A 27,633-nucleotide genomic window follows, 5' to 3' on the forward strand; every position below is an offset into this window, starting at 1 on the left:
ATACTTATAATATGTTATAGTTCTTATTCATTTACCAATCAATTTGTATTAAATACTACAATATTACTGTGGTATACAAATTAAACTATTAGAGAGCAGGTACACACATCCAGAGGCTAACAGGTGCCAGAATCCAAAAAGTAAAAGCACAAGATAAAGAAAGCTCGCTCCGCATATGAACTCCACATAGTGTTTTAATCAATAACGTTTCAGGTTCAGTGTGCGGACCAAGCTTTCTTTATCATATAAATTAAACTAGTCGCAGTGCAGTACATACTGTATACAGCAAGTTAAATGAGGTGGGCATTAGCAAACTTTTAACATTTATATTCACACAATGAGATTACTGTTTATTAAATGGCTTTCTTTCTTCATAGTCTCCTCTCCTATAGGTTTCCCTCTCAGTAGGTCATCCCTGGTTCAGAGTCAGTATCAGCTCTAACTGTGCTGCTCTACTCTTACTGAGGCCTTCACTGGTAACATCCGCAGTGGAGAGAGAGTGCAGCCAGTATAGAAGTATGGAAACACTCTCTCAGTGAAAGTGTGTGTGAAAGTGTGTAGGTGTGTGTTACTATCAGTGTCAGAGAATGACAGCTCTCCTCTGTCCCAGTCCAGCTGCACTCTGATCCTCTGGAGTTTCTGCTGCACTGTGAGGTCAGTGGGGGCATGAGGAGGAGCAAGTGCTCCATATGTATCACCATAATAATACTCCACATACCACACTCCACTCATGGAGTCATAGTCTCCCTTCCTCTGGAGAGACTCTGTCATCACACCCACATTCCAATACGTGTTCTCTCCAACCTCCACATCCCAGCAGTGAGTCCCTGAGTTAAAGCCCTCAGAGCCCAGGACACAGGGATACTCATCAAATCTCTCTGGGTTATCAGGAAGCTGCTGCTTCTCATCACCCCATATCACACTGGTCAGATCCTCAGACAGGATGAGTCGTGAGCTTGCAGTGTTGGGATCCAGAGTCACAGGAGCTGCAGAGAGAAAGAACACACACATGAGCTGAACACTGAGTGATGTGTGATGAGGATGTGAATGATGGTCATTATCAATAGTGGTGTTACCAAGTGTATTATTTAGTATATTAGCACTTCTCTCTCTCTCTCTCTCTCTCTCTCTCTCTCTCACACACACACACACACACACACACACACACACACACACACACACCCTCTGATCACACTAGTTCTGATCACACACTCAAACTGTCTCTATCTTATCATATACTGTATACTGGTGACATGCACAGTGCATGCACAGTACACACACACCCACACACACACACACACACACACACACACACACACACACACACACACACACACACACACACACACACACTCTGATCACACACACTCTGTCCCACTCCCACACTTCTTACATCACACAGGGACAGTGTGTAGTGCAGTGTGTAATGTGTCTAATGGTTTGAGTTTCTGTTTTGTAAACAAAGGCAGCTTTCAGCTGCTACTAACCCCTGGACAAATGTAACTATCATCTACCCCAGTAGCACAGTCTATCCTCTCCTCATTCCTAACATTGCTTATGTGTGTTTGGTGATGTGGAAACAGCAGACTACTCACTGTACTGAACAGTCTCCTGCATCTTCTCCCAGACTCTGAACTTCAGGTTGCCCAGGTGCTTTGCCACATTGATCAGAGCTCCTGAAACCCTCTCTGGATCCTGCAGTGTGCACTGGGCTCTGGAATAACAATAAGGAGTCAGTGCTGCTGTGGGTTTGGGTTCAGAACCACAGAGAAGAGAGAGACAGGAGGCAGATCACTCACCTTTCCACTGTGCTCTTGTAGTTCTGGAACATAAGAATTGACAGAATATATCAGCCATTATTGTTATAATTAACTACACTAATTAACTAGCCATTATTGTTATAATTAACTACACAGTACCGGACAGTGTCGACCCTTTTCAGTTTGCCTACCGCCCCAATCGATCAGTGGATGACGCGGTGTCAATAGCTTTACATCACACTCTGGAACACCTGGAAGGCAGTAGAACATACGCCAGGATGCTTTTCCTGGATTATAGCTCGGCCTTCAACACCATCCGTCCAGGCAAGCTGATCAGAAAGCTGACAGACCTGGGTCTCCCAACCCCCACCTGTAACTGGATCCTGGACTTCTTGATAGAGAGACCACAGGTGGTGAGAATGGGAGGGCGGGTGTCTGCTGAGATTACAGTTAGCACAGGATCTCCACAGGGCTGCTGCCTCAGCCCTAAACTCTTCACCTTGTACACCCATGACTGTGTATCCAACCATGATAACACCATCATCATAAAATATGCTGATGATACCACCATTCTGGGCCTTATCAAAGGGGGGGATGAGTCAGGGTATAGGTCTGTTGTGAATAACATCATTGCTTATGGGGAGACAAATGACCTCATCCTTAACACAGACAAGACAAGGGAAGTAATAATGGATTTTAGGAAACGCACGCCTCCCTTACAGCCCCTCAGCATCAATGGGACTGAGGTAGTACGGGCCGACAGTCACAAATTTCTGGGACTGCAAGTGACTTCCAACCTGAGCTGGACCCAAAACACTACAGCCACAGTGAGAAAAGCCCAGCAAAGGCTCTATTTTATACGCATGTTAAAAAAAGCTGGCCTGAGTCACCGCCCCCTTACACAAGCATACAGAGGACTAGTTGAGAGCATCCTCTCCACAGGTATTACTGTCTGGTATGGCAACACCACACAGGCTGAGAGAAGGACTTTACAACGTGTCATAAAATCTGCAGAGAGGATTATTAGAACAAAACTTCCCTCTATGGAAAGCATGTATGAACAGCGCTGTCAGAAGAGGGCAGAGAGAATCATCAAAGACTCCTTACACCCAGCCCACTCTCTTTTCAGACACAAACACTGCACATACAACCTGCGTCAGAGCAGAGCGGACAGCATCTCAACTAAGACGGTCAGACTCTTTAACAGCTTCTTTCCTGCTACAGTCAGACTGCTGTCAAAATTAAAATACTGACATAAAAGACACAATACTACTAACATAACATACACATGCCACTTGGAGGTTACTGCCTGGAAATATGGACACTGTGCAATATTTTACACTGTATTGTATATGGGACTATGGGCAATACTGAAACAAGGGGACAATGTGCAATATTAGGGTAAACTAGGGTAAGTTAATGTGGGGAATATGTGCAATATTAACAAAGGGACAAAAGGTGCAATATTTTTGTGAAAGACTCTAATGGGACAATGTGCAATAAGGAGATCAGGTGCAATGCTATTTGTTGAATGTCTTGTATGTGTTACTCTTTGTCATGTCTGTTTTAAATACTTGTCATGTCTGTTCTTTTTTTTTAAATACTTGACTTGTAGGGCCTGCACAAGAATTCCAATGTGTTATGCACAAATGGCCAATAAAGTACTTTGACTTTGACTTTTGACTTTTAATTAGGTCTTTTTGGAAACTGTAAAATGATTGACCCCCATTGTAAGGTTGTTTATACAGTAACAAGTCAAGAGATTAGTATTTAAAGTGAATAACACTTTGGAAATGAACCAACAGATGGTCAGGTGGCAATGCTACCAATCCTCCAACACACCCAAACTGTACAAAAGGCTCTGGACTCTTATTTTGAGATTTGTTACTAACAGGATAGATGCATTTTGTTATGTGTCTCTTTATTTGACCCCGAGCCATGTATCACACACACACACACACGCACACGCACACGCACACGCACACGCACACACACACACACACACACACACACACACACACACACACACACACACACACACACACACACACACACACACTTTGATCAGACAGACCCCGCTCTAGAGAGACAGCCCTGCACTCTGACCACATCACCCAAGAACTGGAGTCACTGAGACGGCAGTGAGAACACAAACTAAACCATCATGTCAGACTTAATGACGTTCTGAAGTCATCACTGATTATGTGATCAGATCCACATTCATTCAGCCTTCTTCTGCTCTCTCATCTTAGTGTTTCTCTCTCCAAAATAACACCAACGGATTCCAAACAATTATAAAAGTAAAATATTTATAAATATAAAATTATTGAACAAAAACCAAAGGTCTTTAACAGTGAACATATACCTAAGCAGTTAGATTTGTTTTGGCATCATAGGATGATGTGTAAAATAGTAGCTAATAAAAGGATGCGAGTATTACAGCAAGAGGTTTGTTTTAATCATTAAAGCAGATCTAACACACTTCATTAGAGTGGGGTTATACTTGCTGTTAGACCAAGCGTAAGCGTATGCGCCCACATGCGACCTGCTGTATCGCTGCAGCATTATGCACCCAACTGGAGGTCTTCACTAGGGGGAGACTATGACATCATGTGGAAATAGGACCTTAAAGCCGGGTATGACATCGCCTCAAGTGATCACGTGCTCATGTAAACAAACAACACAGAGATACTGGATTGCCATGATCGCCCCCTACTTTCTTGTCAGTATTGCATCTCGCGGACGCAGCATGTTCGCCTGCGACGACGTGCACGACCGACACACCAAACGACCGCCAAATACGTGTGGCAGCCATGATGCGAACATGAATGCGTTGTCTGCAGCAAGTATAACCCCACTCTTATACAGACAGTGGATGGTTCCTACCTGCAGGAATGTGATGTCATCAGCTCCCATCTCCTTCTCTATGGCTCTGATGGTGTCTGAAAGAGATGAGATCTCTCTGCTCATCTTCTCAATCTTCTCCTTCATCATCTGACTCTTCTGCTTCTCTTCCTTCTTCAGTGCAGCTATCCTGGCTGCCTCTTCATCTCGTAGAAACTGGTGAAGCTTCTCAAACTCCTGCTTGATCTGTCTCTCTGTGTGTTGAGTCTGAGTCTAAACAAACAAAAAAACAAACAAATATTGATCCAATCATCACTCTTGAAATGATTTGCTTTCACGTGATGACATTAAAAATGCAATCGCTTTATTAAATAATCCAGATCTCACCTTAATATGTGCTGCTGTTTGATCACAGATGAGTTTAACTTCTTCAAAGGTCTTCAGTTTCTTCTGTAAGGGCTGCAGTTTAATCTTGAGCTCGTCCTGTTACGAATAAACATAATGTTCAGTTTACACTGCAGTACACTTACAGTTCAGTCTACACTGCAGTACACTTACAATTCAGTCTACACTGCAGTACACTTACAATTCAGCCTACACTGCAGTACACTTACAATTCAGTCTACACTGCAGTACACTTACAGTTCAGTATACACTGCAGTACACTTACAGTTCAGCCTACACTGCAGTACACTTACAAATGTAGGGAGTCTGTGACAGATGTTGATATACACTACCAGTGATAATTTTGGACACACACACACACACTCATATCCCTACATTGTGTTCTGTGAACTTCCGTTATACTTTGTCTTCAATATTGCTCTCCAATGTTCTCTATGAATATAAAACCTATATACATGTTTCATTTTCTATATTCCTCATAATTTACCTTTATGACTTTGCATACTCTTGGCATCACTAAAGACAACTTAATTATTTTCAATTGAATTGAGTGGAAGAAAAACATCCAAAAGTTGCTCAACATGTATGGGAATTCCTTCAAGACTGTTGGAAACCCATTCCAGGTGACTACAGTGTCAAGTTGGTTGAGAGACTGAGCAAAAGGCGCCTCTGAGAGAATATGTAGATACTGTATGCGTGTGTAGACTCAGGACTGATATGGTGATAGCATGGGGGCAGCAACACAACATGTAGAAAAAATGGGAGTAACACATCAAGGGATATTAGAGATGTGAAGAGATATAAAGCAAATGCAAAATGAATGTGGAAAAATGTATATGTCAAGGATTTAAAGAAAATTGGGTAAGTGCAGAGGCAAATTACTGTACACCACATCACATAGTCTAAATAACAGCAATAGGTTTTACAAACAGTGGTGACATCAACTTTTACTTTCTGTTGGATAAAATGTAAGGAAGGTTTGCTGCTGTACACATGGAGTGACAGAGCGGGAGTGAAGAAGAGAATCAGAGTATCTCAGCTCAGAGGTCTGGATGTTGTGCAGCACAGCAGTTGTAGCTGCAAGGTGTAGAGTGCCATCTACTGGTGCATTAAAGGCATTGCATCTTCTGTCATGTCTCCATACATGGGCGAATAGATCAACATGTGTGTCTTTAGAGTCCATCACCAGTATAACCAGAGGGGATTCTTACCTTCCGGTCCTGTGCTGCTTCATCTATGGGACTGAAGTTGTGATTTTTATGTTTCCGAGAGTCTCGACACACCACACACACAGGCTGTTTATCCTCCAGACAGAAGAGCTTGAGTTTCTCACTGTGCAGACTGCAGAGCACCTCAGACCCTGCTGCAGCCTTCTGACTTCTCTCCAGTAAGAAGGTCTCACACAGGTTCCTTAACGCCATGTTAAGGGGATATACTCCTTTCGAGCACTTCCTCCTGCAGTAGGGACATTCTCTGTGTCCTTTGCTCTCCCAGAACTGCTGCAGACAGGCTTTACAGATGCTGTGAGTGCAGGTCAAAATGACTGGATTCTTGTAGATTTCACAGCACACAGGACAGGTGAGATCCTCCTCCAGTTTAGACGCCATTTTGTCTCCACACTAAATTCTTTCCCCCCGAAGACGGTTCCAGCAGCTTTCCTCTCTCTTTCAGCAGTCTGAGAAGACGAGTCCGTCCCTCACTCTCAGCCCTCACTGATTCACACTTTCATCCAAAACACTTTCAGCCTCACCAGCTTCACTTTAAACACAAACTCTTTCCCTCAGTTGTCTCAACACTTCCGTAGTTAATTCTCCGATCTCTAATGTACTGATACCACTGGAGTTCAGATCAAAGTCCCAGTTGTGGGTGTGAACTGCACCTCACAGAGTCCAGATCAGCAGATTACACACAGACTCTCTCCCTACACAGACTTTGATCTTCACATTCAGATCAGAAGTATAGGCAGACAAGAGTTTAACTCTGGACACACAACTACATGACTAAACAAAGTAACTGCTTCGGAATGTACATACTGCACATACATTACACTTTACCATGAATGTAGACCAAGGAAAATAGTACAGAACAATACAGGTGTCTATAAATTCCATGTGACCACTGATGTCATGTGCTGCATTAGTGTTAATTAGTAAACTGCAGCTAGAAAGACACACAGGGCTCAAAAGTGTTTGTGATTTGTTTTCTAATCGCACACATATAATAGCATTTCATTATTGATATTGTGTGATTTCTAATCGCACACATACAGTATAATAGCATTTCATTATTGATATTGTGTGATTTCTAATCGCACACATATAATAGCATTCATTATTGATATTGTGTGATTTCTAATCGCACATATATAATAGCATTTCATTATTGATATTGTGTGATTTTAACAGCAGCTCAGTCATGTGAATATTGTGTGTAGTGTGAGTGTGTGTATAGTGTGTCGTTCTCTAATCATTTATGTGACTGTGACCGAGGTTAATGAAGATCAGATATATGCGCATGTCAGCTATGACTGACAGGCAAACAATCGTAGCAACCTATTTAGAACTAACGACTGGCCTTTGGCCATAGCAACCATCCATATAGTAGGCTAGTACTAGTAATGGCAGTTTGACGTGTTGAATGTGTTTGTGTGTGTGTGTGTGTGTGTGTGTGTGTGTGTGTGTGTGTGTGTGTGTGTGTGTGTGTGTGTGTGTGTAAAATAGTGTGTAAGGTATAGTAATTCAAAGAATCCCAAACACATCATTATTAATATTATTGAATATGATTTTTATTCAAAATGACATTTCAGTAAGCCTATGTAAATTCAAATGCACTCCTTGACAACTGTCATAACGTCTGCCACCAGGAGGAGCTATTTGGAATCATAGATAGGCTATATTGACCATATCAAAGGTGTGTGAAATCACTGTAATTTTAAAAGGCTTGTGGTGAAGTTGATTAATTCTGTCCAATTCTGTTCTGTGTGCCAATAGCACTAAATAGTGTAATAGTAGTATTCTAAAACATCAAGCAAGATGCACTACCTGATGCAAGGTAGATAAGAGGGGTTATGTGCACTGTAAAATAGTTAAATAATTCAGAAATAATATTACAGTGACATAATTGGCATGGTTAATGATTTATTACATTGTCACACATTTTAAAATAAACTAGAAATGCAATTCCAAGGAATTACCAGTGCATGAAAATGCAAAAATAGATAGATAATGTAGATATGGCTACTAAGGTGTAGCTAGGGTAAACATGGTGGTTGCATAGTTTACAGAGAGTTGATAGTGTGAAGGTAGACAGTGTAAAGATGAAACATTCCAGTTCTAACTTAATTAATGATTTCTATTCATGTTAAAATGTTGATTAGCTAACTTAGCTAATGATTTCTAGCAGTTACGCTAAAAATGCTAATTATGCTAGCAATGCTAACTTTACTAACAATGCTAACCAGGTTGATAAGCTAACTTAACCGATGATTTCTAGCAGTAATGCTAAAAATGCTAACCATGCTAAATATGCCAACAATGCTAACCAGGTTGATAAGCTAACTTAGTTGATGATTTTTTGCAGTTATGCTAAAAATGCTAACTATGCTAACTTGCTAGTGAGGACTTTTATTTTGAAACATTTGTTGCTAGGGTATCCATGGTGGCCACTATCAGGAAACAAGAAGTTACTGCAGTATAATCATGTTGGTTGCTATGGAAACGGTCATAAACACTTAATTTTAATGGTTGCTATGTTGGTTGCTAGGTACATGGAGGTTTCATGTAGTTGGCTGGAGGCATAGTGGATGATAACTGACAGTTGGAATGGTTGAACAGTTCAATAGTTGAGTAGTTTCAATGGTTAAATGATTTAATGGTGTATTATTGCAGTGAGGACTTTTATTTTGAAACAGTTGTGGACAGAGGAAACAATTGACAATTCACTGATCTACATAAAGAATGATGGAGCGGCAACAATGGGATAGTCTAGCCCTTCTATCTTTCTTTATGTAGATCATTGAGGGTCGAGGCCCGAGGAGCGAGTGAGGACATATAAACGCTGCTTGAGAGGCACCCACAGTAAATACTTGTATGTAGATAGTCTAATTAATGTTGATAGATAGAATGTTTAATGGATGTTGATAGGCAGATTGTTTAATAGATATTGATTGACAGTTTAATGGGTGGATGAGTGAATGGTCTGAAGAAGATGAATGGATAGAAGGTTGGATGGAATGTGCCTTATATTCTTGTTAAGAGAGACACTGATACAGCTCTCTGAGAGTAGTTGATACAGGTGTAATCAATTTAACTGGCTAGTCTTAAGAGAACCAGAGTGTGCTTAAAGCCTGAGACAGAGTAAATCATTTAAAAGTTGAATGTAGATAGTCTAATTAATGTTGATAGACAGAGAGTTTAATGGATGTTGATAGGCAGATTGTTTAATAGATGTTGATAGACAGTTTAATGGGTGGATGAGTGAATGGTCTGAAGAAGATGAATGGATAGAAAGTTGGATGGAATGTGCCTTATATTCTTGTAGACTGGAGAGAGACAGCTCTCTACTGAGAGTAGTGGATACAGATACAGGTGTAATCAATTTAACTGGCTAGTCTTAAGAGAGCCAGTGTATGTAGCCTGAGAGAGAGAGAGAGCTGCTGCACCTGGACTGGCCACCTGGCGTAACATTCTAATTGCTGCCGTGATGTCATAATGAGCAATGTTAAGTCTATGGGGAAATGTTTAATAATTTTTAATTTACAGTTTAAAAAGTATAAAAGTTACAAAGTTGAAAAATATATTGCACAGGTCTCCTTAGTAAGACCTACGTAGCAAAGTTTGAATCAAGTTTCTACGTTAAACGGTTCAAGCTGAATTGCGAGCGTTAGAAGAAAAAGAATAATAATAAGAAACCTAGGAAGAACAATATAGTGCATTTTCATGCACTATAATTAAACAAATCCAGTACCACAACTGTCAGATATACAGATACTACCACACACACGCGCACGCGCACGCACACGCACACGCACACGCACACGCACACGCACACGCACACACACACACACACACACACAGATCACACATACCACACAACACAACTCAAAGACCACATGCATTACCACTGTGACAGAGCGCACCGCGTCTGTCACGCAAGCGGGCGCATTCCCGCCAGTAAGAACAATGGGAACCGAGTTTGCGCTTGAACAGGCATTACATACAGTACACACATACAGGAGAAATGAACAGAGAAAGAAATGAAATGCATATGTTGAAGTGAGGAATAACTGTGTTGTGCCTTTGTATGATGCGAAGAAATAGTGAATAGGCCGTGCGCTAAACATGGCTATAGCGGCTGATGCAAGGCATAATGTCGGGGTAGTTGTGGCGGGTTTCGTGCGCGCAGAAACCGCTGCGACTGTGCCAATGTTTGTCTGTGTATTGTCTATTGTAGTGTGTATTGTTGTCCTTACCTGATGTCTAGTTTACCTGTCTTCCGGGGTGCGACAAGAGTGTCGGAGGTGAGACCCAGTTAAAGGGACGGAGCGCGCTCCCATAAGGGAAGCGCTCATAGAGACAGGGGTGTTTCAGTAGTTTTGTTTTATTTGTTATTTTGGGGGACTGTAGCCAAGGAATTATGATTGCACAGGAATGTGGTCAAGTAATGTATTGCGCTTGTATAGTATCTAGCCTAGGAGGATACGTTATTGCGCTAATTGAATTTGTGCTGTGTTTGGTCTGCGCCAATAGCATATAAGAGTATTGGGCGCTTCATTCGGGAGATGGGCCTCTGCCGTGAGAGGGCACATTGTCTCGGTCTGTGTATGGGTACGTAAGGGCCTAGCTTTAGTGGGCATTGTCCCATGTTTTTGTTTTTCGTTTTGATAAGTGTTTTTCTTTTGTTATGTCATGTCTAAACCTACCGGTAGCTTATTAATAAAAATAAGAAGTTTTCTTCTACTTGGCATCTCTCGACCTGAGTCTATACATCACCTCGGACACATTACTACAACCACACACTACCAAATTGTACAATGAGGAAGCTGATAGGTTAAATGAGGCGGTAAGATAACTGGTAAGATCCTCAGAGGGACATTTCGAGTAGTACAAAAGAATGGGAACACTCTTTCAGTGAAAGTGAGTGTGAAGGTGTGTATGTGTGTGTTATTATCAGGGTTAGAGAATGCCACCTTTCCTCTGTCCCAGTCCAGCTGCACTCTGATCCTCTGGAGTTCCTGCTGCACTGTGAGCAGAGTGGAGTCATGAGGAGGAGCAAGTGCTACATATACAGCACCACTAGACAACACACACCACTGTCCACTCCTGGAGAGATAGTCTCCCTTCCTCTGGAGAGACTCTGTCATCACACCCACAACCCACCGTGTATCCCCTCGAACCTCCACACTCCAGCAGTGAGTCCCTGAGTTAAAGCCCTCAGAGCCCAGGACATCACCCCATTTATCAAATCTCTCTGGGTTATCAGGAAGCTGCTGTCTCTCATCACCACGTCTCACACTGGTGTCTCACACTGGTCAGATCCTCAGACAAGATGAGTTTTGGGTTTGCAGTGTTGGGATCCAGAGTCACAGGAGCTGCAGAGAGAAAGAACACACACATGAGCTGAACACTTGGTGTGTGATGAGGATGTGAATGATGGTCATTATTAATAGTGGTGTTACCAAGTGTAATGGCAGGAGAAGTACAGTAGTAACAGTGAAATGCTCTCTAGTCATCAGTATGAAGGGATCACAGCTGTACCGGAGCGGACTCACAGGAGAGGGGTGTTAGTGGAATGATGGGGCATATACTACTCTGATTACACACACATGCACACACAGACACACACACACACACACACACACACACACACACACACACACACACTCTGACACACACCACCAATCTCTCGCGTATACTAGCACTGATTACTCAATGGACAAATGTAACTGTATCATCTACCCCAGTAGCAGTCTGTCCTCTCCTCATTCCTAACATTGCTTATGTGTGGTTGGTGATGTGGAAACAGCAGACTACTCACTGTACTGAACAGTCTCCTGCACCTTCTCCCAGACTCTGAACTTCAGGTTGCCACATTGATCAGAGCTCCTGAAACCCTCCCAGAACAGGGACTAAGAATCCTGCTCTATTGGACTAAGGGCGTACTCACACTAGGCAATTCCTACCGTACCCGAGTACACTTTGCCCCTAAAGTCCGCTTTATTTGACCAGTGTGATCGCTTCGTTCCGTACTGGGGTACGGTACGCTAGTACGCTTCGAGGAGGTGGACTCTGGTACGGTACGCATGGAAGCACGATGTCATTAATGACGAAATAAACAATAACGTTCCAATTAACAATCACACGTTGCATAAAGATTCTAGAACACAGCAACTCAATCGTACCCAAGTACGGTTTGATATTATGCAGTGTGAGCGCAGACCAGGGACCAGAGGCAACCGTGCTCCAGTACGGTACGGGTGAAACGTACCTAGTGTTGTAAAATTAGGGACTGGCCCTTTAAGCCGCAGGTTCGTATGCGGAGTGGGAGGGGTAAGCGAGGAAGAGCGTGTGTGTGTGAGAGTTGTTGGAGTGGATGAGAGAAAGACAGGTTACCGCGACCGGAGCCATGTAAATGACATGTATATGGTTATCAGTACCCAAAATAAATCCTCGAGTGAATCCACTGTGCGGTTATTATCCAGCTGCTGTTACGAACTAAAGAGGGAGTTAACCCGAGTCCATTTAGTGCCTCGGCCCTGGAGCAGCAAGTCTCCACTGAAATCTCAGACTACGGTCTGAGACAGCAGGAAAGTTAACACTGGCGACCACGAAAGGGACTTTCTGAACGACGACAGCAGTGGTGAGCACACAGTGTGAATAACCGGTGGGATAAACCGGAGAAGTTAGCATAACAGTGCTGTTTCTTATACAACGCTATAAAGCTAGCCAGAATGGCAGCCTTCGATCGGCGCCACGTGAAAGAATATAAACAAAGCCCACTCGGAAAAGTGACTAGCCATTCTCCCCGTCCAATGTCATTCACCGAAATGCACGAAGTTGAAATACAAACTGACGGTTTGCACATTAGAGATGACAATGAGGGGTACAATGACCCTTTCTCATATGATGGACAAATTGGCGTATTAACACAAAATGAAAGTGAAACTTGCTATATACCCATCAAGTTATCAGACCATAACCCATTCAAAGCTGATGTGGAGAGAGACTATGGGACTGATGTGCGTTGTAAGGAGTCATGCTCACATATGCATCATTTTGGCACACCGACTAGGCCATTGCATGTCAATGTTGCAACTCCCAGTACAAACCCCTTTACTACAGCTCACTCAGGGAGTTTCAGTCATAGCACTCCCGCCTCCTACCACCCCCCACGCCCTGCTGGCCCACAGTCACGCAGCCATTTTAGTAATTCACAGAAGAATGTTACTTATACTCATCCATTACAGCAAGATGATAACACTGGAATGCAATTAGCCCCCCCTCACTCAATATATGAACCGCATAAGTCACGTGCGCGTGGCCAGAATTCACGTTCTGTACACCACCAGGCTTCCTCTGGAAGTGAGGATGACTATGACTCCAGGGAACGAGTCCCCACCCTGCGTCCAGGCCAGTACGATGGCACCGCTCCGTGGAGGGAATTCCTGCATCGGTTTGAGAGCTGTGCCATAGCTAACCGTTGGACTGAGGAGACCAAGACCATTCAGCTGAAGTTCTGCCTGGTGGGTGCTGCAGGTGCAATTGTCCACAGAAATCCACGGTCAGCTCAGTGGGACTACAGTCACCTGGTGGAGGAAGTTGAAATGGCATATGGCCCATCGTCAGAGCATGCTGCTGCAGTGGCTATTGAGTTGAGACAACGTGTCCGCAAACCAGGTGAATCTCTCCATATACTAAGAGACGACATATATGAAAAAGTGTCAGTGGCATACAGTGATAGGACCGAAAGAGAGCAAGATGCCATAGGTGTAGAGGTCTTCACTCATGCTATGGGTGATAGAGAAATTGTGCAGAAATTATTAGAGAAGCGACCACACACATTAGCTCAAGCCTATGACATTGCCCGCCGTTATGAAACCACTAAGCGGGCAGCGTCACATGTCACTAGTCTCACACAAGCAGGGGCACGTGGGCTGTCTGAGCGAAAACCCTGTACGGCTGTTGTGAGAGAGGGCGACGAGAGAAGAGAAATGGATATTGTGAGGGCCGTCCCAGAAGTGAGTTTCACACCAACTGCAGGCGGACGTCAACGCGCATCAGCCCCACCAAGAGGCAATAAGGACATTAAGTGGGAAGAAATCCGCTGTCATAATTGCACAGGAATCGGCCACATGAAGAGAAATTGCCCCTCACCTAGGAAAACGACCAGAGGTCAACCTCCAGCTATTTTCCGTGACAGTTCAGAGCCCACTGTGCTTCATTTTAAAACACACAGTCAGGAAATGACCATTAATCTGACAATCAATGGACATGATATCTGTGCTGTGCTAGACAGTGGGGCGCGGAAGAGTGTGCTGCCTTTGAAACACTACAATGCCATCCACCCTGATGTCCAGACCCCCCTTCAGCCGTCAGCAGTGAAGACGTTGCTTGGTGTTGGACCTGGTGACGTTCCAGTGGTCGGTGAGGTCCACATTCCGGTACCGATAAACAACCGACAGGTGTGCGTCCACTTCTTAGTGGCTGACATTGCGAGCGAAGAGGCCCTCCTGGGTCATCCGTTCCTCACCCAGGCTCAGGCGCGCCTTGATTTTGGAAATGGCCGCATAATACTGTTTGGAGAAGAAGTACCATACTTCAACAGTGTGGCCACAGCAAAGACACGTCCAGTGAGAGTGGCCAGGACCGTGGTGGTTGAGGCTGGACTGGAGTATGTAGTTAGAGGCAACATCCGCCTTAAGGACCGCGTCAAGGGGGAAGTGTTGCTGAGCCCCACAAAGGGTTTCATTGAGAAACATAAAGTGTTAGTTGCTCGTGTCCTTGTTGAGGCCCAGTCTTCTAAAGGTGTGCCCCTCCGAATCTTTAACCCTGGACATACAGCCGTAACCATCAGAAGGGGAGTTATTGCAGGTTTCCTTCAGCCTGCGGAAGCCCTGGAACCGGCCGACACCACAGCCACGATCAAACTGCTGGGACAGCCTACCGTTCCCCAGCACTTGCAAGAGCTATATGACCAGAGTGCAGCTGAGCTTGACCGTGATGGACAGCTTCAGCTAGCCCAGCTGCTGTGCACTTATGGCAGTGTGTTCTCTACCGGACCTGGTGACCTGGGCCGCACCAGTCTGGTGCAACATGACATCATGACCCGGGCAGGAGCCGCTGTCAAGCAACCTCCACGTCGGATGGCGCAAGGGAAGCAGCGAGACGCTGATCAACAAGTGGAGCAGAGCCTTGAGGTTGGTTTGGCCCGTCGTAGTCATAGCAGCTGGGCCTCACCCATAGTGATGGTTCGTAAAAAAGATGGAACTTACCGCCTCTGCGTAGACTATCGCGCCTTAAATGACAGCACTATCAAGGATGCTTACCCATTGCCCCGAATCCAAGACACACTTGACACCCTCTCAACTGCTAAGTGGTTCAGTACCCTGGATCTTGCCTCAGGCTACTGGCAAGTTGAACTGACCCCACGAGCCCGCCATGCTGCAGCCTTCTGCACAAGGAAAGGGTTGTTTGAGTGGAATGTGATGCCGTTCGGATTGTGTAACGCTCCGGCCACTTCTCAAAGGCTGATGGACCGGGTGTTAGCTGGCCTTCAGTGGGAGACGTGCCTTGTGTATTTGGATGACATTATAGTGCTGGGTCGTGACGTGCCAGAGATGCTGCAACGCCTTGGTCAGGTGTTTGATAGGCTACACCATGCCAACTTGAAATTGAAGCCGGCCAAATGCTGCCTTTTCCGCCGCCAGGTAGCCTATCTGGGTCACATTGTCTCGGAAGAAGGAGTGACCACAGACCCCATGAAAATACAGAAGGTGCAGGAGTGGCCGTCACCTACGTCCGTCCCGGAGGTCCGCCAGTTCATCGGCCTGGCGTCGTACTATCGGCGATTTGTTCAAAACTTTGCAACAATAGCAGAGCCCCTCCATAACCTGACCAAGAAGTATGCCCGGTTCCAGTGGACCTCCGAATGTCAAGAAGCATTCAATAAACTTAAACAGCTGCTAACCACCACACCAGTCTTGGGCTACCCATTGGATGAGGGAAATATGATACTGGACACCGATGCTAGTGACACTGGTGTTGGTGCCGTCCTGTCCCAGCTTCAGCAAGGGAGGGAGCGTGTTCTGGCATATGGCAGTCGTAAATTGTCAAAAACTGAACAGAATTATTGCACCACACGGAGGGAACTGCTAGCCGTGGTGGAGTTCACTTCACATTTCCGACAGTACCTCCTGGGACGTCATTTCACTGTGCGGACCGATCATAGCAGCCTTCATTGGCTAACAAAAATGAAGGAACCAGAAGGTCAACTTGCCAGGTGGCTGGAGAGGCTTGGAGAGTATGATTTTGAAATAATCCATCGACCTGGTCGACTTCACAACAATGCCGACAGCCTCTCTAGACAGCCTTGCCGGCAGTCCTGCCCTTGTAAACTCCCAGGCCTCGCCTCTCAGCCCATAAATGTTAGTCACCAAGCTGTACAGTGTGATTTGGACTCTGTCATCAGCAGGCAGATACAGAGTCCAGTGGGGGTAGAAGGGCTACTAGCACCAACAGGGGCATGTTCAGTGGGGGTAACTCATGAAATAATTAATGTGGCTAAAACCAACGAGCCTCCATTTTTCTGTGGCTGGTCCCCAGAAGAACTACATGAGGCCCAGACAGCTGACCCAGACATCGCGCCTATCCTGGCGTGGATGGAAGTTGGTGCAGAGCGACCCACGTGGACTTCCATTGCCCCATACAGTCCAGCCACAAAAACATATTGGAGCCAGTGGAAGCGGCTCTACATTCGAGATGGCATCTTGGTGAGACGGTTCTATTGCCTGGATGATATTCAGTTCTATCCACAAATAGTGTTACCTCGCACCTACCAGCCTGCAGTCATGAAGCAGATGCATGACGGACCAATTGGTGGGCATTTTGGAGTGGAGCGCACGGTGGCACGGCTCCAAACAAGATACTACTGGTACCACATGAGAGAAGACGTCTCCCTCTACTGCCAGACCTGCATAAGCTGTGCGTCCAAAGCAAGGCCCCGCAAGATACCACAGGCTCCCATGGGAAGTGTCAGGGTAGGGGCCCCTATGGAGCGCATTGCATTGGATATTATGGGGCCACTGAATGAGACAGAGCGACGTAAGTCCTACATACTGGTGATACAGGACTATTTCACTAAATGGGTGGAAGCCTTTCCCCTGGCCGATCAGAAAGCTGAAACGGTCGCTGAAGTGCTGGCTTCTGAGTGGGTGTGTCGCTACGGGGCTCCACACACACTGCACAGCGACCAAGGCCGAAATTTTGAGTCTGAGGTGTTCCAGAAAATGTGCTCATTGTTCGGCATTGAGAAGACACGGACCACACCGTTCCGACCACAGTCTGATGGCCAAGTAGAAAGATTCAATTCCACCCTGAAACAGATCCTGGCTACGACGGCTGAACGCTGCCATTGGGACTGGGATCTCATGATTCCTTATGCAGTCATGGCATACAGAGCCACCAAGCATAGCGCTACTCACTTCACCCCTAACTACATGATGTTCGGCCGGCAGGTGAGTGAGCCAGTGGACCTGGTAGCTGGCCTACCCCCTGACTCTGACACAGCCCTCACTGTTCCTGAGTACGTCCAACAACTCCGTCAACGGCTGGAGCTGGCACATCAGATCGCCAGAGATTTACTTGGTGAATCAGTGGAGCGTGCAAAGAGACAGTATGACAAGAATTGTTGCCGCACACAGTTTGAAATCGGAGATGCTGTGTGGTACCTCATTAAGGGCACTCGGAAAGTCAAGAACAGAGTCAAGAAATTTCTTCCATCATATGAAGGGCCATTCTTCATACTGGGGCTACTTGATGACCTTGTGTATCGCATCCAAAAGGGCCCAAAGACCAAAGCAAAAGTGGTTCATCATGACCAATTGAAGCCCTATCGCAGTCGTGAACCTCTGGACAACACCTGGGCCATGGAGCTGGCCAAGGGCTGGGCACCTATTGAGGTGCCGGCACCCATCATCAACATGGATTCTGCGGACCTGGAGTTGTCCGGCCTGTTCTCCAGCGCAGACCGGGGACAATCAACCAGCTGCGCTCCTGTCCCAGCATGGAATGCTACTGCTGATGAAACCACACCTCCTCTCGCCCCTGCTGACACTTCTTCCATCGAGGATGCTCAGGACAGTGGGGGTGGCACAGCAGAACCATCCAGTCCGGACCATCGCAGACCGAGCCGCAGACAGAGACCTCCAGACAGGTTTGGTGAATGGGTGGCTCCCTGAGTCCATTAGGGTTATGGACAGTTCCAACTTTAAGGTAGTTTAAAGTACCATGTTATAGAATAGACAAGGATTGTCAGATAATGTTCTGTGGACTGTTGATGTTACAAAGTGAAGCCTAACTGTTACTTTATGTAAGTGCTTTGATGTTACTGTTATTTTATATAATTATTTTGTATTGAGATATTTCATTTTGAGTTCCTAGATGCTCCGGTCGCCTAGGTATTGTAAATGATTAGTTACTGATGTGGGTAGAATGTCACTGCCTTGCCAATGTTTATAATGCTCTACTCTATGTGTTCCCCACGGGGCTACTTCTCTCAGTGTAATATTGTGCCAGTCGTTGTTGACACTTAATGGACTATCCAAGCCTGGATGCCCACCTCCTTGAATGGACTCTGTATACTCACTATATACATGTAAATGATGTGATATGATATGTTAGTACATGCTATTGTGCTGGAGTGTCATTAAGTAATTGCCATCCAGAGTGGGGGTAGTGTTGTAAAATTAGGGACTGGCCCTTTAAGCCGCAGGTTCGTATGCGGAGTGGGAGGGGTAAGCGAGGAAGAGCGTGTGTGTGTGAGAGTTGTTGGAGTGGATGAGAGAAAGACAGGTTACCGCGACCGGAGCCATGTAAATGACATGTATATGGTTATCAGTACCCAAAATAAATCCTCGAGTGAATCCACTGTGCGGTTATTATCCAGCTGCTGTTACGAACTAAAGAGGGAGTTAACCCGAGTCCATTTAGTGCCTCGGCCCTGGAGCAGCAAGTCTCCACTGAAATCTCAGACTACGGTCTGAGACAGCAGGAAAGTTAACACTAGTGTGAGTGCGCCCTAAGGAAGCATCCTGAGGACCAGCACTGAACAGGAAACAGTGACCTCCACATAAGAACTACATTACATGCAGGGTCAGAACCATCAGCAACACCTTCACCAACCACCAGGGGGCCACCACCCACCGGTTGGAAATCCTGCTCTATTAGATCCTTGAGCCTGCAGTGTAATTAAAGGTAAATGGCCAATCAGGCCAATCAGGTGTCAGTATTACAGGGGAGCTACACCAGGTGCGTAACTGAAGCGTTCCCTTCGTGACGCGTATATGCAGCAGTTAATAATCACTATAATCAATGGAAGAAGCAATGGAAGTAGCATATCTGATAATGGTGGTTGAATGACTTAAAACAATTTTTTTTAAAAAATGGTGAAGAAATTACACACATGACATGGTTAATGCTTTTAATGGTTTATTTTCCTTATTCATTTACCAATCCATTTGTATTGAATACCACAATATTACTGTGGTATAGAAATTAAAGTAAGCACAGTGCAGTACCTATATAGCAAGTTAAATGAGGTGGGTATTAGCATACCTTTAACATTTATATCCACACAATGAGACATATTTTTACTGTTTATTAAATGGCTTTGCTTCTTCATAGTCTCCTCTCCTATAGGTTTCCCTCTCAGTATGTCATCCCTGGTTCAGAGTCAGCATCGGCTCTAACGTAGGTTACGAATGTAACTATGGATCTGTGAGACCGAGGGATGACCGTCACTATCCTTTTCGCTCGGACCATTCTGAGGCGTTCAGGGATAGGAGACAGACCCGGGAGCATTCTCTGCTATTTATTAACGCAAGTCGTTCTGCTTCCGGAGGTCATGGACATGACTATTTTGACATATGGTCTCGGTGATAGGCAGAACGAAGGTGATCATTCCTTTTTAGACCGTAGTGACGGTCAGAGTGAGGTCGAAACAGATCTGTGCTGCTCTACTCTTACTGAGGCCTTCACTGGTAACATCCGCAGAGGGACATTGCTGCCAGTCCAAAAGTATGGAAACACTCTCTCAGTGAACGTGTGTGTGAAAGTGTGTAGGTGTGTGTTATTATCAGGGTCAGAGAATGACAGCTCTCCTCTGTCCCAATCCAGCTGCACGCTGATCCTCTGGAGTTTCTGATACACTGTGAGGAGAGTGGGGTCATGAGGAGTAGCACGTGCTCCATATGCATCATCATAATACCACACACACCACAGTCCACTCTTGGAGTATATGCGTCCCTTCCTCTGGAGAGACTCTGTCATCACACCCACCTCCCAATCTGTGTTCTCTCCAACCTCCACATCCCAGCAGTGAGTCCCTGAGTTAAAGCCCTCAGAGCCCAGGACACTGTACCACTCATCAAATCGATCAGGGCTATCAGGAAGCTGCTGCTCCTCATCACCAAGTCTCACACTGGTCAGATCCTCAGACAGGATGAGTTCTGGGTGTGCAGTGTTGGGATCCAGAGTCACAGGAGCTGCAGAGAGAAAGAACACACACATGAGCTGAACACTGAGTGGTGTGTGATGAGGATATGAATGATGGTCATTATCAATAGTGGTGTTACCAAGTAATGGCAGGAGAGGTAATGACACAGTATATTAGCATGCACACACACACACACACACACACACACAACCTCTCTCTGATCAGATATACTACCTCACTCTTATCAGATACTAACACTGATCTCACACACACACACACACACACACACAACCTATCTCTGATCAGATATACTAGCACTGGTCACATACACACACACACACACACACACACACAACCCATCTCTGATCACACACACACACACACACACACACACACACACACACACACACACACACACACACACACACACACACACACACACACACACACACACACACACACACACACACACACACACACACACACACACACTACCTCTCTCCAATCAGATATACTAGCACGGGTAATAACCCCTGGACAACTATAACTGTATCATCTACCCCAGTAGCACAGTCTATCCTCTCCTCATTCCTAACATTGCTGTGTGTTTGGTGATGTGGAAACAGCAGACTACTCACTGTGCTGAACAGTCTCCTGCATCTTCTCCCAGACTCTGAACTTCAGGTTGCCCAGGTGCTTTGCCACATTGATCAGAGCTCCTGAAACCCTCTCTGGATCCTGCAGTGTGCACTGGGCTCTGGAATAACATTCAGGAGTCAGTGCTGCTGTGGGTTTGGGTTCAGAACCACAGAGAAGAGAGAGACAGACGGCAGATCACTCACCTTTCCACTGTGCTCTTGTAGTTCTGGAAAATAAGAAATTAGGGAATATGTCAGGCATTATTGATATGACTAGATCTTTTAGAATCTGTACAATAACAGACTCCCCTTGTCAAGTGTAAGGTTTTCATTTATCAAATAACACGCACAGTGATTAGTATTCATCATATGCTTTTATCCAGAGTGACACAGACACTAATTATCTAGTCAACAGATGGTCAGGTGGTGCTGCTACCAATCCTCCAACACCTACACTGTACACAAGGCTCTGGACTCTTATCTTGAGGTTTGTTATTGACAGAACAGATGTATTCTTTCTGTGTCTTAATTTGATTTAGTAGCACGTTAGTTGAGTGGAGTGCACACATCATTATAAATGGACTTTTTGTTTTACTAAAACGCTGTGCTCACCACAAGGCTGTTCATATGCTATTCATATTAATATCATACCAACGACCTTTAGGTTGTGAAGTTGGGCGTGAACAAAACACACACACACACACTGAAAATGATTTGATTCAGTGCATCACACACACACACACACACACACACACACACACACACACACACACACACACACACACACACACACACACACACACACACACACACACACACACACACCACCTCTCTGATCACACACACACACACACACACACACACACACACCACCTCTCTGATCACACACACACACATTTTACAGCTGACAGCATACTGACTACAAAGATATCCTCTTCCTCCTCCTGCTTAGATGAGACAGAGACCCCGCTCTAGAGAGACAGCCCTGCACTCTGACCACATCACCCAAGAACTGGAGTCACTGAGACAGCAGTGACAACACAAACTAAACCCCCATGTCAGACTTAATGATGTTCTGAAGTCATCACTGATCATGATCAGATCCATATTCATTCAGCCTTCTGCTGCTCTCTCATCTTAGTGTTTCTCTCTCCAAAATAACACCAACTGATTCCACAACCCATGATGTGGGATGAATGTGAATGTCTTATATTGAACTGTTGAGCTTCATGTTGGACACCGATGCTCCAGAGAGAAACTTCATATCTGACAGACAGGAGTTGAATCTGATCTTTTCATCCATCAATCACTCATAGGATGATGTGTAAAATGATGATTGATACAATCAAAGATCCTTAAATACCCTTGCTTTTTCAACCGTCTCTGATACAATGATGTGAGTGACATGAGGTGGTCAACAACATATAACAGAGTTCTTTTTAAACCATTAAAGCAGATCTAACAGACTTCATTATAGACAGTGGATGGTCCATACCTGCAGGAATGTGATGTCATCAGCTCCCATCTCCTTCTCTATGGCTCTGATGGTGTCTGAAAGAGATGAGATCTCTCTGCTCATCTTCCCAATCTTCTCCTTCATCATCTGACTCTTCTGCTTCTCTTCCTTCTTCACTGCAGCTATCCTGGCTGTCTCTTCATTATGTAGAAACTGGTGAAGTTTTTCAAACTCCTGTTTGATCTGCCTCTCTGTGCGTTGGGCTTGTGTCTACAAAAACAACCACAGGTTATGGATTCATTTTTATTATGAAACATACAGTAAGTCAGTTGTATTTGAAACCATTCACAATTCTTCAAATGAACTGTCAGGTCTCACCTTAATATGTGCTGCTGTTTGGTCACACATGACTTTAACTTTTTCAAAGGTCTTCAGTTTTGTCTGTAAAGGCTGCAGTTTGATCTTGAGCTCCTCCTGCAATTAATATACAATACATTAGCCTTTAGCCTATTTATTAGCCTATAGTTTATTCATCCCTGTGAGGAACATGAACACTCTGACAATACAACAAGACTAAATGGTACTTAGAAAATGTGTAGCCTATTATATAAAATATATAATAATAGGCAGAATCTATGTCCACAGAACAAAAGCACACACTCTAGATCTGTGTGTACAAAGTCAGGAGTGATGTTGGGTTGCCATGGGATACCAGAGAGTAGATTAAAGGAGAATTCTGTCAATTTCACAAAGATCTCGTTTCTCGAGGTCACCGAGTTCTGTCGGTACAACTCCCCCCAAAACAATCGGTTCTCCAACTATGAGCTGCCAAGCAGCTACAGCGCTAACTCTGGGGGCATGAGCATAGCGGCTCATCAACATGCCCCCAGAGTAGAAAGGCATATGCCCTCAAACTCCAAATTTTATAAAGTCTTTGGGTGCGTAAAAAGAAAAACTAGTTTAAAGCAAAATAAACGCACTCTCGAATATAATCTTGTTACTTTATTTAACTTGAAAGCATGAACAAGACGGACGCGTTTCGGCTAACAGCCGTCCTCAGCGTCTTGGAGAGGATAGGGCAGGTGTGACTAATAACAGGTACAGGTAGGCTACGTCACCAAATTGCCAATTAGGCGCACAGGTCATAGCAAACACGAACATTATGAATTGTATCAATAATGTGCCTAAATAGGACAATATGCAAGTCAACAATTACACAAAAAGAAAATAGAAAAAAATAAAAGATTAACTAAATATTTTGCAAAGCATGAAATAACAAACTCAGAGTGCCCCCAGAGTGAAATCATGAGATCTATGCGGAAATTCTCCTTTAAATGGATAATTATGTACATAAACACTGACAATGTGTGAATATTTCCAGATCAAGAGTCCCATAATACTCATTAATAGATATTAGAGATATTGAATGTCCATTATGTGGGAAGTGGTGTTTACCCCTTGATGCCACTTTTCAAAAACCTTTGAGCATAATTTATCAACCAGTGGAAAGTGACAAAAGGGTCACTTCTCCAGCCTGGTATAAAGTTTCAGAGTGTGTAGTGACTGGATGCCAATGCCAGAGTGCCCACGCTGTGTGTAACCCATGCTGATGGTTGTGTAGGCTAGTTCTGTAGTGACCAGATGCCAATCCCAGAGTGGCCACGCTGTGTGTAACCCCTGCTGATGGTTGGCAGCCTGGCGAGAGGAGGGCGGACCCCCTGGAGATTTGAGCTTCCTGTTGAGGAAGTTGTTCCTCTTTATGTCCTGGGCCAGTTGTGGGCCACTGAGTTCTGGAGCCTTATTGGGGTCTAATGTGCACTGGCCAATAAACAAGAGAGCTAAACACTGCCATTGGCTGAGACATCACAGTGCAATACCAACATCCTGGGCGCAGAGTGGCACTAACTGAGATGCCACTTTGATACTTTGAGGCTATTACTCTAAGTAAGAGGTACAATTTCAAGGAAAATCTATTGAAAAATGTATGTCAATGTCAAGCAACAGCCAGGCATACTTGGCCATATAATTTGAAACTGAATAATAGTATAATAATAGCCAACTATTCAAGGTCAGTCACGGTGGCTTCCCTCCACATGGATGTTACACATGAAGAGATATTAGAGATGTTAATTATGGTTTAAGCTTAAAGCAGACAATTTAGGTGGATAATTACTCCCCTCACTATCCATGATGGCAATAACGGCAAGTTGAGTTTTTGGAAACAGTGGTGAGTTAGGTTTGACTTTTTCTTGGGGACAGCTGAGGGCAACATGAGTTTGCTGTTGTACACACAGTGAAATGTTGGTGTGACAGAGTGGGGGTGAAAAAGGACCGGAGTATCTCAGAGGGTTAAGATATTGCAGTCATCAGATTTACAGTAAGAGCAGAAGGTACACAGCTCCATCTACTGTTATATGAGAGGTACTGTAGTGCAGCTTTTGCTTGACGATTCTGCTGAAGAGACCTTTGAAATTTACCTAGAACTGCATAGCAAGGCAGCTGGGATAGGAACAATCTTAGCTTGCCATATTAACATCATTAATAACCAGCCAGAGTTTTACAGGTGTGATGATTAAAAAATCCTCATGTTATTTTCCCATAGGTAAAATGACAAAATACCGGATGTCAAAGATGGCAGCATTTTTGTAGGCAAATTTCAGTGTTCTATTGACCACAGTCATTCACTGCAGCACTTAATTTTGTAAGATAATAAATTAAAATGTTTTACTATTATTAACAGCATGGGAAAAGATTCATACCTTACGGTCCTGTGCTGCTTCATCTATGGGCCTGAAGGTGTGATTGATATGCCTCTTTGATGTCTGGCACACCACACACACAGGCTGTTTATCCTCCAGACAGAAGAGCTTGAGTTTCTCACTGTGCAGACTGCAGAGCACCTCAGACCCTGCTGAAGCTCTCTGACTTCTCTCCTGTAAGAACGCCTCACAAAGATTCCTTAGAGCCAGATTTGGCGGCAGTAAATCCCTAGAGGATTTCCTCCTGCAGACTGGACATTCTCTAGATCCTTTGATTTTCCAGAACTTCTGCAGACAGGCTTTACACACACTGTGACTACACGACAGGAGTACAGGATCCTTGTAGATGTCACAGCACACAGGACAGCAGTAATCCTCTTCAGGCTTTGACGCCATTTTGTCCCTGAACATCTTGTCTCGCTTCCCCAACCTTGACAAACTGTTTTCTTTTTCAGTTCATGTATCAATCAAATCTTCTAAACAGTATGTTTTTTCCCCCACAAAACTCAGTAATCCATCCGATACATAATTATAAACTAGAGTGATATCTATTATTTACGGGAGAACTAACAGCACTGTCTCACCTGCACTTCCTCATCCAGTCAGAGCAAAGGTCTGTGGGGAAAGAGGACTCTGATTGGTCAGTCCTGCTCCAGCTCATGTTCAGGTTGAAGTACCTGGATGTACCTGTGTTGTGTGATTGATACCACACAATGTTTGACCATTATGTTTGGGTTAATGTTCTACTCACATGACGTGACAGGTGGGACAGAGGCCAATGCTACAATGTCTAATGCTGTCTATAAAACATCTCTGAGTGAGTCATTTTTTGGACACACACACACACACACACACACACACATACATTCACACACATGAACACTCAAGTACACACACACACACACACACACACACACACACACACACACACACACACACACACACACACACACACACACACACACACACACACAGGCTCATCAGCAGTAGGCCCTAATCAGTAGCAGCACTCTGTACTGGGCGTCCTGCACTGCCAACCCAGCAGGGAGTTACAGTAAGAGGCTGATATGAGGATGCATGTTCTCCTGCACAGAGTCCTGAACAGGCACCAAGCACACATGGGACTGTTCTTCCAGCCGCCTCTCAGTGTCTCAGTGCTCACAGCACACATCAGCAGGCTGATCAACACAATATGCTCCATCAACACATCTCACTCCACACTCTCTCATATGGAGCACATTCTCTAACACAGAGCTCCAAATGTGAAAAACACACACTCACATTAATTCCGAAGTAAACTAATTGTGTGTGTGTGTGTGTGTGTGTGTGTGTGTGTGTGTGTGTGTGTGTGTGTGTGTGTGTATTGTCTGGGTCAGAGTATAGCCGCTTTCCTCTGTCCCAGGCAGGTTAGTAAGCATAATCATGTCAGTCCTACAAAAGACAAGATCCCAAATGCATGTGTGTGTGTCCTCAGGGCTCTATAATCCTGTTCCCCTACAGCATGTTACTGAGTGCACACTCAAGACACACACACACACACACACACACACACACACACACACACACACACACACACACACACACACACACACACACACACACACACACACACACACACACACACACACACACACACACACACACTGTACATTTACCTCAGGATGCTGAGGAGTTCAAGAGGAACACAATCAAGACTCCCAGATCTGCGGTTGAAAGACACCAAACCCTTCAACAGGGTGGAGTTACTGCTGTTCAGCACATCAGGGACTGAATCAGGTTGTGCTCTATGACAACAGTTTCCAGCTGATTGTGACCCAGAACAGGGACTAAGAATCCTGCTCTATGGGACTAAGGAAGCATCCTGAGGACCAGCACTGAATAGGAAACAGTGACCTCCACATAAGAACTACATTACATGCAGGGTCAGGACCATCAGCAACACCTTCACCAACCACCAGGGGGCCACCACCCACCAGTTGGAAATCCCTGCTCTGTCCATGAGTCTGCAGTGTACAGTAATTACAGATAAATTGGACCAGGTTTGGAGCAAATTTCCACAGCCT

The 27,633-nt window shown here is 44.8% G+C and overlaps 2 protein-coding genes across 3 annotated transcripts; one reads left to right on the forward strand and one right to left on the reverse strand.

Annotated features, from left to right (window-relative positions):
- Positions 1-374: 374 nt before the first annotated feature.
- Positions 375-25,966, reverse strand: LOC134078845 (E3 ubiquitin-protein ligase TRIM35-like). Of its 2 annotated transcripts, XM_062534999.1 has the most exons (7): positions 25,571-25,966; positions 23,190-23,285; positions 4,647-4,877; positions 2,726-2,747; positions 1,800-1,806; positions 1,596-1,714; positions 375-986 (listed from the first exon to the last, which is right to left on the reverse strand). In XM_062534999.1, the coding sequence occupies exons 1-7, from the start codon at positions 25,964-25,966 to the stop codon at positions 439-441; spliced, it is 1,419 nt and encodes a 472-aa protein (XP_062390983.1). In that variant the 3' UTR covers positions 375-438. The 2 variants fall into 2 exon arrangements, with proteins under 2 accessions (XP_062390983.1, XP_062390984.1); XM_062535000.1 differs by lacking the exons at positions 375-986; positions 1,596-1,714; positions 1,800-1,806; positions 2,726-2,747; positions 4,647-4,877 and adding exons at positions 19,791-20,766; positions 21,356-21,474; positions 21,560-21,582; positions 22,851-23,081.
- Positions 14,863-18,462, forward strand: LOC134077921 (uncharacterized). The gene has a single exon (XM_062533559.1). It carries the CDS (start codon positions 15,328-15,330, stop codon positions 18,460-18,462), a length of 3,135 nt encoding a protein of 1,044 aa, XP_062389543.1. The 5' UTR covers positions 14,863-15,327.
- Positions 25,967-27,633: the final 1,667 nt, after the last annotated feature.

Source organism: Sardina pilchardus, chromosome 4, assembly GCF_963854185.1.
Source record: "Sardina pilchardus chromosome 4, fSarPil1.1, whole genome shotgun sequence".
NCBI lineage: Eukaryota > Metazoa > Chordata > Actinopteri > Clupeiformes > Clupeidae > Sardina > Sardina pilchardus.